At 34.5% G+C, this 12223-nt stretch overlaps 1 protein-coding gene across 1 annotated transcript in view; it reads left to right on the top strand.

The window, feature by feature from the left end:
• The window catches only part of LOC133323084 (transcription factor mef2A-like), a gene marked incomplete at its 5' end in the record, with an annotated part of 40111 nt that extends 28638 nt beyond the window's left edge, over positions 1–11473 (top strand). The window contains 3 exons of the mRNA XM_061532041.1: positions 5785–5943; positions 10094–10368; positions 10625–11473. Of these exons, the coding sequence (XP_061388025.1) occupies positions 5785–5943; positions 10094–10368; positions 10625–11473 (1283 nt within the window). The remainder of the gene's footprint in view (positions 1–5784; positions 5944–10093; positions 10369–10624) is intronic.
• Positions 11474–12223: the final 750 nt, after the last annotated feature.

The following is a 12223-nucleotide window of genomic DNA, read 5'->3' as shown; positions in this document are numbered from 1 at the left end:
AATTGTCCGCCGAGAGGTAAGGCAGGGAAGACTATAGTTTCCGATCTCGCCACTGATCCTCATCAGTTCCCTTAGTTTTTTGGTAGGATATTCTCTAATCATGCTACACATTTTGTATTTGCTGAATCCCAGTTTGTTTTTTTTTTTATAAAAAAACAACTATCTTATTAGTGGGGAATGTATGGCACTGTCCGCCGAGGCGTAAGGCAGTGAAGACTATAGTTTCCGATCTCGCCACTGATCCTCATCAGTTCCCTTAGTTTTTTGGTGGGATATTCTCTCAACATGCTATTTATTACTTCTTTACAAAAAATCGTTCATACCCAAATGTCTCTTGTAACAAATCGAAGTACTTACGTTACCAGCCATACCACCTCAATGAGAAATTCGTTGGTGCCTGACTTCGTGGTTAACAAGACATTTGCAGAACTACTGCAATACATTTCCCACTGCTATGTGTCGTCACTTTGCGACGAATGCACATAACGTCTTACCCCTCGGCGGACAATATCATATATTCCCCACTACTAAATAATAATTTTTTATAAATATCCAGGTCTCTTTTCAAAGTCCTACCTTGAAAAAAAATTCATAAAAAAATCAAGAATTTTTTGGTCCTTTTCCTTTTGGCGGCATCCGGACAAATAGTTATAAAAATATTTGTATATGTGGAGTACATACAGCTGTTGTGTTAATAACATAGTATTCATACTGGTTTCCTTTGATTCATTAAGATTTTCCTCACATGAGTATAATACATTTTAAATGCTTAAATTTTTCTCTCTCTCTGAAGATAATTAAAACTTTATGACTATTGTAAAAATATTTGTGGTTTTTAAAAAAAAAAATATTCTAAAAATATAATATCACTCTCCTCGACATGGGTAAAATAATCTTAAAATCCATGTCTCTGTTGGTTCTTGGAAAATTTTGGTTTTTTCTCATTTGGGTATTTTTTTGGCCTTCATTGAAGACATACATTTTTATAATGATCTTTTGTGTGTAGCTGACCTCGACTTTCGTTTAAAACCCAATAATGTTCTTTAGAAACATTTGTGAAATTTAAAATCATATTTATTTTATTTCCTATAATTTACAATAGAGACCAATTAAAGTACTGCCTTACTATGAATCCTTTATGTCTTAATACCCAACAGCAACTTTCAAATTAATTACCTACTTACATATTATAAATTATATTTTTGATATATGCATACATACATAAATGTTCCTCTATAAATATTTCATATATTTTAATTAATGTGCAAAACGGATTTCAAGGTTGCCTGCATCATAAACATATGATTCATTATAATCCTGGCCATTTTTCACAAATAATACACAACACATTAAAAGTTAATTTGTAATGCAAGCCATCCCCCCCTCCGTTCGGCTTTACACTTTTAAATTGTCTTGAATCCGTAAAGGTTTTTCGGCTATTATAAAATCTTAATATTTGATCTTTTGTTTCTTGTCGACGTCTTCGTCGTCATAGTCATTTCACAAGTGAGCCCCAACAAAAAAAAACTATTCTTGATTAATTACCAACAAAATACTATAATTATGATTAATGAAGTTTATACACACACATATGCATGTTTTTATGAGTGAGTATGTGCGTATTTTCTTCGCCGGAAATGGTTCTGAATGTAGAAATGTGAAAATTTGTGTAAATGGTAGTTTTCTATATCTCTGAGAATATTATAAATTGTTATTTCTGGGAAAATTCCTACACGTACATACGAAGCATGAATATGTAAGCGTGTATGTATTTATATTTATAACAGCGTATAAGCTTACAGCCACAGAGTCATTATTAACAAATATTATAAAACATTAAGACATTTAGCTGGAAAATTTATAAAAAGGGGTTGTGTATTTAGTAGTGTGCACAGTGTGTTTGTGAGGCACAATATTTTCCAGCGAACATTTTAATATTTTATTTTGTTTAATATTGTTCAATGATTTTCTTAAATATGTTTAAAAAAAAATAGTGGATTTAATATTTTTTCTCAAGATCAAAGGAAAATTTTATCTTGTTGTTTAATACATTTTTTGAAAGAGGATGAGTTTTTATAAGAATATTTTTCCAAGGACCGAAAGATGAGTGAATTTTGTTAAGGCTGAATATTTTCCCAAGGTCAATAGGCAAGGGGAATTTTGTAGGAATACTTTTTCCAAGGACGAAGAGTTCCTAGGGTTTTTTTATGAATATTTGTTAAAGAGAACAATAGTGGCGTGTATTAAAAAAATATTTTGTACAATCAACAGAGGCGTCGATTTTATTATGAAAATAATAGAGCAGAGGAATTTTTAGGAATATTTTAAAAAAATGTTCAAGAGACACTTGAATTTTTTTATAGATATTTTTTCAATGACAATCGGAAATGACGAATAATTTTCCAAGAACCAAAAAAGGAGTGGGTTTTTTACGAAAAAAAATGCCAAGGACATTAGTGTGCAACATTTTTCTAAGGACCAAGAGTGGCATCCATTTTTAAATATTTGTTTCAGAGACCAACAGTGGCATGTATCTTTACGAATATTTGTGTGCAATGATCAATAGCGACTTTTTGTGAATATAGACCAAAAAGGAGGTGGATTTTTTAATGACAAACTTTTCAAGGACATTATAGGTATAAATTTGATTAAGAACCAACAGAGACTTAGATTTTTTCTAATATTTTTCAAGGACAATAGTAGTGTGAATTAGTTTATGTATATTTTTTCAAGGACCAACAGAGGCTTAGAATTTCTATGAATATTCTTCCACAGGGCCAATAGAGGCATGGATTTCTAATGAATTTAAATTTTTTTCAAAGACCAAAGATAGGCTTGGAATTTCTATGAATATTTTTCCACAGGGCCAATAGAGGCATGGATTTCTAATGAATTTAAATTTTTTCTCAAAGACCAAAAGATAGGTGGACTTTAATAGCCTCCACCAAAAGGGGGTTCGTATATTAAATTTGTCATACCGTTTGCAACACTTTGAAGTATTTGCCGTAGATCCCAAAAGGTACATCTGATCAGAATGAAATTCAGTGTCTATTTAGCTATGTCGATTCGTAAGCCTAATATAACGTAATATTCAAGATAGAAATTTGGCCAATGAAATTTTGTATAACAAATGGCGAATATCGCTCCACTTTTTGGATTGGAACCCATTAAGGGTAGATTCTATATTATGGCATCCCCCAAAATTTCGATATCTTTGGGTTGTTTGTGAACATTTTTCACATGGAATCTAATTTGACATTTTTTGTTCTCATTTGGTGTCAAATCTTCTTAATAAAAATTATAAATATCGTTCCACGTTTTAATATAGCCCCCATATTTCTGTATTCCGAGGATTTCATTATTATACCCTTCACCACACTGTGGTGCAGGGTATTATGTACTTGTGCATATGTTTGTAACAGGCAAAAAAAAAATCGAGATAGATCCATGATTCCTTTTGAGAATATGCATAGAATCTCTTTCTGAGTCGATTTAAGCAGGTCCGTCTGTCCGTCCGCCCGTTCATTTATTTTTGTGAACAAAGTACAGGTCCCATTGATGATCCGATTTGGACGAAATTTGGCACGTGTCACTTATTTGGCCCAAAGACGAACCCTATTGAAATTGGAAAAAATCGGTTCCCATGTATAGTTTCGTCTGATTTAATGTAAATGGGTACCAAAGTCCCTATATATCTTTCGATTTGCACGAAATTTGGTATAGCCTACTGAATTAGGTCTAGAATTATGTGTGCTAAGTTTCGTGAAAAACGGTTCAGATTAGATATAGCTCCCATATATAGTTTCGCCAGATTTTAGGTAAATGGTGCTCCATAGTCCCTGAAAATCATTTAATTTGCACGAATTTTGGCACAGTGTATTGAATTAAGTCTAGAATGACGTGTGTAAATTAAATCGATTTACACAAATCTGTCCCACTGTGCGCAAACGACTCTAAACTTGCCTAAATGAAATAAAATTTAGCCTACGTTTCAGAAAGACATAAAAATCACATATTTAATTTCGTTCAATTTCATGTCAAAATTCCTTCAAAAAGGCGACGTCTTTTCGGATACATATGTAGAATATACCCAAAGTGGTGAAGGGTATCATATAGTCGGCCCAGTCCGACTTTACAACTTTCCTTACTGGTTCCAATTGTGTTTGTTCTCACTGAAATCAATCGTACCAAAATTTTCAATATCTGTTCCAGTTGTAGTCCCCATTTGGGAGACAAATCTTCCTACTACAAATTGTGGTATTTACCTTGATGGGTAAACAACTTCTACTAAGAAAAATTTCAATGAAAATCCACGTTACATTGCTTCTATACGAATCCCGCGGGACATTTTCGGCATTCAACCAATGTGTCTGAAGTTTTTTTGATTTATCAATTTCAGGTATATCGATTTTTTGTATTTTCAATGTTTACTTCATAGTAAGGGTATAAAAAGTTCGGCAAGGTTCTCATCTTAACCACTTTTTACTTATTGTATTTAACAGCCTCAAAACTAAATCATTAATGTGTCGAATATTTTGTCTATAATGATGTAGCCCAATGTCGGGATTTGATTTAATATTTTCCATTCCATCACAACCATTTCTGTTTTAAAACAGTTTATTTTTATTTTTAATCACTGTTCTCTGAAAATAAATGTCGGTTGGTTGCCTGACTTACATACGTGTTTACACATAACAAATAGTTAAGGATTAAAAACATATAATTCATCAACATCAATGTGGCAGAACACAAAATTAGTTTTAATATCGCCGGATATGGAAAGAGTAAATATCATTATAACAAATGTCATTTGAGACACATACACACACTTACGTATACAGACTACTTTATCAAACATAAGCAGAACAGCCTAACCCGCCAAAGTACCCGTCGTCGTCATCATCAGAAACAAAACCACAATATAATGACATCAAACAACAGCAGCTACAACAGCAACAACAATGGCTACAAAAATGTAAAAATAACATATGCCACATTAAATCTTAATAGTTAAAGTTCCGTTCCCCTTCATCAAAGCCCTTCTTCACGAGCGTGTTTACCCTGACATTTACTTAAGTATCAGGGCCAGTTTTATATGTTAGATGATATTCAACACACATACAGAACTACTAACAAATTATTAAGGGATAATTTTGCTGAGACGGAAACCTCTTGAAAAAGTCAAACCATCGAAAAAAAAACAAGAATGGAAACTGTTGATACCAGAAAATCTGGCAAAAGCCAATCCTTGCGAATAGCCAGTAGTACTACAAACCCACCAAAAACCATGTCTGTGTCACACAGAAATACAGCAACAAAAAATAATCCCATTTAATAACAACAAATACCACTCCTAAAGACTTAACACGCACACACACAGCAATACACAAAGTCCCCCAAAAAGTCCGTCGGTCGGTCGGTCGGTCGGTCGGACACACGCCAAGCACACAATTGCACACTGATGGAATTTTGAAAATGAAATCTGTTTTTGAATGTCCTTTCTCTTTCATAACTGAGTACGTTCATTTTGATTTTATTTAATTTTTTCTTTTATTCTATTTTTTTTTTTTTTTTTTTTTTGGTTCGCTTCCTACGTTCGCTCGTTTTTTGTTTGTTATTTTTTGGTCTACTGGATTTAAGTAAATATTATTAATAAAAGTGTTCTAAGTATGTGTTTAGCATAGAAAATATTATGGTTTTTGAATTGTATTTAATTTGCCATTCACCCGAACCACCCATAACAATGTGGTTGGTGTTGGGGTATTTTTTTCGCTTTACTTACAGATGGACGCATGGGTTTGTCAATTCTACCGATAGCAGCTCTCTTAACCGGCACACTTTTCACTGTGGGTATTGCTGTATTATTTGTTGTTGTCGTAGCCGTTCGCAAGCGACGCTGTCAGGGTGGCCGTAACATGTGCGATGACAAGGATAAACATTTAGGTATGTATGGATGGGTGTATAATATTTTTTCGGGAAAGTTTTTTTTTTTTGTTATTCCCATGGTCTTGATACGTTTGATGTTGGTAAAGTGGCGAAGTCAGTTTGTATTTTTCGGTATATATTTACCATAAGCCGCCGTTTAAAGTATGACCATATATCTGGTCATGGTCTTGTTAGAAGCTTTTAGTTATACTGACGAAATTGTTCAAACTTTGTTAGTCGGAGTTGGTAAATCAGAGGAATGTAGATTTTTTTTTTGAAAGATGGAAGTAGAATAAGGAAACCGTTCGGAAATTAATAAAAAATTAAAATAAGTAGTCGAATCTTAAACCAATTAGGGAAGTTAATCAGTTAATTTACGGAACTATAATCATGTCCAAAATTTTGAGGTGGTGGAACATACGTACATGTATAAAAACCTTTTCGTTCCATTAGTTAGACAAATTCGTAGAACCAGTAAATTATCAAATTGAGTCCTATAAATTCTATGCTTAGTTCGGACGCATATAAACAACTTTTTATTATTTTTTCATTAAATAGAGGTGGTTATAGGCGCAGTAAATTTTTAAATAAGGTCCTATATAACATTTATAATAATCTGGACCTGTATTTAAAATTTTTGGCAATAACAGCTGTAATTTCTAGGAATTCGAAATGTAAAATCACAACCACTTTGACTGGATCTTACAAATACTAATATTGGTACCTGACATTTTTTATGAGTTCTTTGTCAAAACTCTTCTAAATCTTTAAACTTTTACTTATTTCGAATATGTGAAAAATGTCCCGTTTATTGAAATTTTGGATTGTCAAATGATAACTAATTCGATTACAAAATGTGGATAAAATCACGATGTTCGGAATGGCAATAAAAATGGTGCCAAGTGATCCCTGGCGCCATCTTCTCCTTTTATTGAAGAAGAATCGCTTCGTAGTCAGTTTTATTCGGCAAAACTAGTCATACTCTCCACCATGAGATGGATATCCAAAATATATAAATTAATCGAGACTTTTCAAATGTCCACACTAAATAAGCAAGGGCCCTAACCATTGAGACGTTTTTTCTAGGCAACGTTAGATGGCAGTACCATTAACCGGGACAGACTACAACAGACCAATCAACAATTTAGGTGAAACATTAAAATGGGGGGTTGGAGGAAGAAAAGTTCTTTCAAAGTGATTTTCAAATATTTTTAAAAATAACAATAAATGCCACTCACGCTGATAAACTGGCCAAGTGTCGACTATTCCGCTAGAGCAACTTAGGAGGCAATTCTATGTGTTGCTGAACTTTTTATATTCTCCACCATGAGATTGATATACAAAATACTTGATTGATTTGATTTGTACTTTTCAAATGGCGGCACTAAATAAGCAGGAACCCGAACCACTGTACAAAATTCATAGAGTCGTTATTTCTAGGCAACAGTAGAGGGCAGCCCCCGAACACCTAGGCTACAGTGAAAGAAATGTTATTTTAAGTGGAGATGGATATTCAGAATACTTCATTTTATCGGGACATTTCAAATTGCAGCACTAAATTAGCAAGGACTCGAACCGCTGCACAAATTCAAGAAGTTGTTATTTCTACGCAACTGTAGATGACAGACCAAACACCTAGGGCAGGCAACAGCAGACCAATTATTTTGCTGAAATATAAAAGTGGGGGCTGGCGTACTTAATCGGGTCCAAATCCTAGTGTAGGAAGAAGAAAAAGCATAGACCAGAACTACTACACAAAATTCAAGGATAGGTTGTTTCCACGCAACGACAGATGGCATCTCCATATTATAAGACTGGCTATAGCAGACCAATCATCGACTTAGCTGGAATATAAATGTGGGGGTGGCGTTTTTCAATGGATAGTGTGTTATAATACAAACCGATGGATCTCTGTTTCGAGTACCAGTGAGGAAACAAATTATTACTAAGTGGTTTTGGACTATTTATAGAAACAGGCTTACATCTCCACCAGATAAAATGCATCAGGAACCCCTTGACATTATAATAACCAAATTCTGCACCAAAATATAGCGCCACCCAGAGGAGAATGGCAACACTAAATGAGTAAGGGACCGAACCAATGCACAAAATTTAGGGATGTGTTATTTCTAGACAATAATAGAGGGGCAACCCATCACCTCGACAGGAAACTACAGACTAATCATATACAAAGCTTAAAATATAAAATAGGGGGTAGCGTAGTCAAACTACAAACCGATGGGTCTTGCTAGCGGAGGAAGAACAGGAAAATAAGCTTACGTCCCTCTGCAAATGAAATGCATCCAAAGCCCACTGATATTCTAATTGCCATATGAGAAGAACAAAAAATAAAAATAATAGGAGAGAGAGCCACCCAGAAGAGAATGGCAACACTAAATGAGAAAAGACCCGAACCACTACACACAATTTTAGGATGTGTTGTATCTCGTCAATCATTGATGGGCACCCATCACCTGGACAGAAACTGCAGACCAATCATCTACATAGCTGAAATATAAAGTGGGGGAAACTCCCAGCGGAGGAAAAGTTATTTCAAAGTTAATACACAAAAACCCCAAACACTACAAACATTTAAAAAAGCGTTGTTTCTATGGAACGGTAGATGTCAGCCCCAGCACCAAGTGGGTGAGGTTAGTTCAGTGGATAGTTTGTCAAGCAGAAGGAAAATTTTTCTCAAAGTAATTCGAATATTTGTAAAAATAATCACCAAACATTCTCTATATAAAATGCATCCAAAGATTCTGTGATTCTAATGACCAACTTCCGCATCATGAGAATAGCACAAACATGGAATGACAGAAGATAGTCATCCAAAGGAAATTGCAACACTAAATAAGCAGGGAGCCGAACCAATACAAAAATTGAAGCATGCGTTGTTTCTATGCAACAATAGATGGCAGGACAGGCTATGGCAGTCCAATTATCAACTTAGTTGGAATATAACAATGAAATTATAACGAAGTTACAGAAAAAATATCGAAATTGTGCTGTCAAAATGTTTTTCACCCACAAAAAACCCGAAATAAAAAACTGCAGCCAGTTTTTCATTTCCAAAGGTCGAAAATTGGTCTGTACCGTTTTATGGAAGATATACCAAATCGTGGACCAATATATTAAAGCATGCGTTGTTTCTATGCAACAATAGATGGCAGGACAGGCTATGGCAGTTCAATTATCAACTTAGCTGGAATATAACAATAAAATTATAAGAAAGCTATGACGGCAATGCCAATGTTACAAAGGGAAGTAACAGAAAAAATATCGAAATTGTACTATCAAAATGTTTTTCACCCACAAAAAAACCCGAAATGAAAAACTGCAGCCAGTTTTTCATTTCCAAAGTTCGAAAATGGGTCTGTACCGTTTTAAGGAAGATATACCAAATCGTGGACCAAACACTCGAGGAGTTGTAGTAATGTGTGTTAAAAATGTATAATCTTTGTTTTAAATATTTGGATATTGTTCTTATTTTAAAAGTCAGACGGATGGACGTAGTTAAGTCGACATATAACTTTATTCTAATTAAAACTTCGTATATTTTCTGGAGTTTCCGCTGAATATTTCGAAGTATTGCACACCAAATGGTAAATACAATTTACGCTCCATCTTATGATGGAGGACACAAAAACGAAGAGGAATAATAATGCAATGTCATTTCTCAAACATCGGATCAAATCAGGGCCTTTTAGTCGGACAAAACATAAAATCTATATTTTAACCGTAGTACAGCCCTAACTAGACATCCAATGCCTGTTGAAGCATTCAAAACACCATGTTTTGCAAGTATCGCATAAAAAGTTCTATGCTAGAGCAACAAAACAATAATAAAGAGTTGAATTTTTATTATTAGACCAGGAGCAAAAAAATATTTGTATTATTTTTTAAACACGTTCAAATATTGGTACTTCATACACCAAATGTTGGACCTACCTGTTACCCATTGATCTGTATACAAAATTTCGTTACCAGTTTTCAACAACAATTTTGTTTGTACCAGATAAAACACAACACCGAAAAAATTCCAATATTTCTCTATGATTTTATTTACATTTTTTAACTGTTAACAATTTTGTGCGCGTTTTATTCTTGTTTTTTCTCCAAACAATTTTCTAAAATGTTTTATTTTTTGTTTAATTTTTTTCTACAGGAATGGATGTTACTGTGACAGCACCACTGGAGACTGGTCCGGGCCATCAGCGGCTAGTTGTTGCCTATACCCTAAAACAAGGCATTGAAAAGCAACCGGATATATTGAGTGCACAAAAAAATACAACAGGCAGCGTGACTTCATCACCAATGGGAAATCGACCAAGCGGTGGCATTTTTATAGATACGAATACCAGCAATGGCGGTGTAGGCTCTAAGGCTGGCAATTACACGGGCAATGGTGGTGTGGGCAATAGCACAACAACAGGAAACTATGTAAGTTTAAATTAAAAAAAAAATAGAATAGGGAGGCAAAATATGCAATTTTTTAACTAAGGGGTTTTTTGGGAAGATTAAAAGCTTGACTAACAAACGTGCTAGGCAACAGCATTACTTTGCTGCCAAACAAAACCAGGGGATTTGAATATTAAAACAAATATTTAGAATGCGAAATATTAAATAAAATTTTGTTTTCAACACAAAAGTAAATAACCGTTATGTATTTCTTTCTCTCCTCTCTCCCCCTCTTCAGGATTCGCCAACAATGAATTACAATGATGCTTCAGCCACCGATCCATTACAACAGCAACTCAATAGCCCTCCTTCACAATCGAGCACACTGAAATTGGGCTCGGATAGCAACAGGAAGCCATATCAAACCCCACCACTACTATACGATGCTCTCAATCGTCATGATATCTCACGTTATGACCCACTGCCATTGGCCATGAATTATGGGGGAAGTAATACCACATTAAGTTCCGGCGGTAGTGCTGGCAACCACTCGCTAACCAACAATGCAACCACATCACTTATGCAGAGCAACCTCAGCAATGGTCACTACAGCAGCAACAACAGTAATCATCATCACCATCACACATTGCCGCATCCAACAACGATGGCCATGCAACAACAACAGCAGCAGCAATTGGCATCGAGCGCCACACATCAAGGCATGGGTACGGAGAAGCTATCAATAGCTGATTATCTTACGGCCAGTAGTCTAATTGATTACAATCTGAGTAAAGCTGCCACGGGGATGTTGAGTAACACCATTGCCGGTGCTGCTGGTGGTGGCGGCGTTGGTATTGGTACCAACAGTGGCAGTGGTTCTTCCAATTCAATTATGGGCCATATGACCCTGCCCAAAGGCTTGGGCTTAGGCTCCATTATGGGCGGCGGTGGTGGTGGTGGAGTTGGTAGCACAAATCAACCAGTCACTGCCGCAGCAGTTGCATCGGTTGCAACTGCATCATCAACTACGCCAAACTCGACTATAACACCTTCATCTTCCAGCAATTTGGCCATAACACAAAAAACCAACACTAACCGTAATCATATTATAACGGATACCCTACCGGGCCCCGAAAGTTGTGTTTAAATTTGTAAGCTATAAAACGAAAAATAGAAAAACAACAAATACATAAATTTAGACAAAAGCTCCGCCTCCTACTCTAGTATAGAGACAAATTTTAAAATTTCCAATTTCATTTGAATGAAAAAACTCCCCAAATACAAAAACTTGACGAAACACAAATGACGACGAACAATGAAAATATACATATATAGATACAGATGAACTAGATATACATATATGTGTGTAAATATGTTTTAAGAAACAAGACTGCAGTAAACTAAATTAAATAAATAATATAATAATTTCGTAAATATAAACTAACTATAATTAAATAAATGAAAGCAAAAAAAAGAAAGATGTGAAAAATGAGAAAAAATTATAAAAAAGAAAAAAACAAAATTGTATAAGGAAGGAAAACAAATGTTAGATCAATGAATTTTATGTAAGGGAAACCAAATATTCCTATATTAAATAATTGTAGTTTTTTAAAAATAACATAACAAAAAAACATTTAGTGTTAAGAACTGAAGGATAATGATATGATGATGAGAAGTTAGCTTGAAAGTAAAATAAATTTTTTTCGCTGCCAAGCAGGGTGTATAATCAAATATAAATTTTAGTTGTATAGAGTGTAATATTCTATAAATTACTGGAAAGTCATGTTCGAATCAAAATCATGTTCAGAGTTTTCCAACTTACTATTTCGTTTACCATAAAATAACTTCAGAATCTTTAAAAATGTATCTTCCATTCATGTTCATTTCTAGTTAAAGA

The sequence above is a fragment of the Musca vetustissima genome, unplaced genomic scaffold (assembly GCF_032173495.1).
Source record: "Musca vetustissima isolate MV318-11 ecotype Yass unplaced genomic scaffold, APGP_CSIRO_Mvet_v1 utg15055, whole genome shotgun sequence".
Classification (NCBI taxonomy): domain Eukaryota; kingdom Metazoa; phylum Arthropoda; class Insecta; order Diptera; family Muscidae; genus Musca; species Musca vetustissima.
The sequence above is the reverse complement of the archived record's forward strand: the minus strand, read 5'-3'. Positions and strand labels throughout refer to the sequence as shown.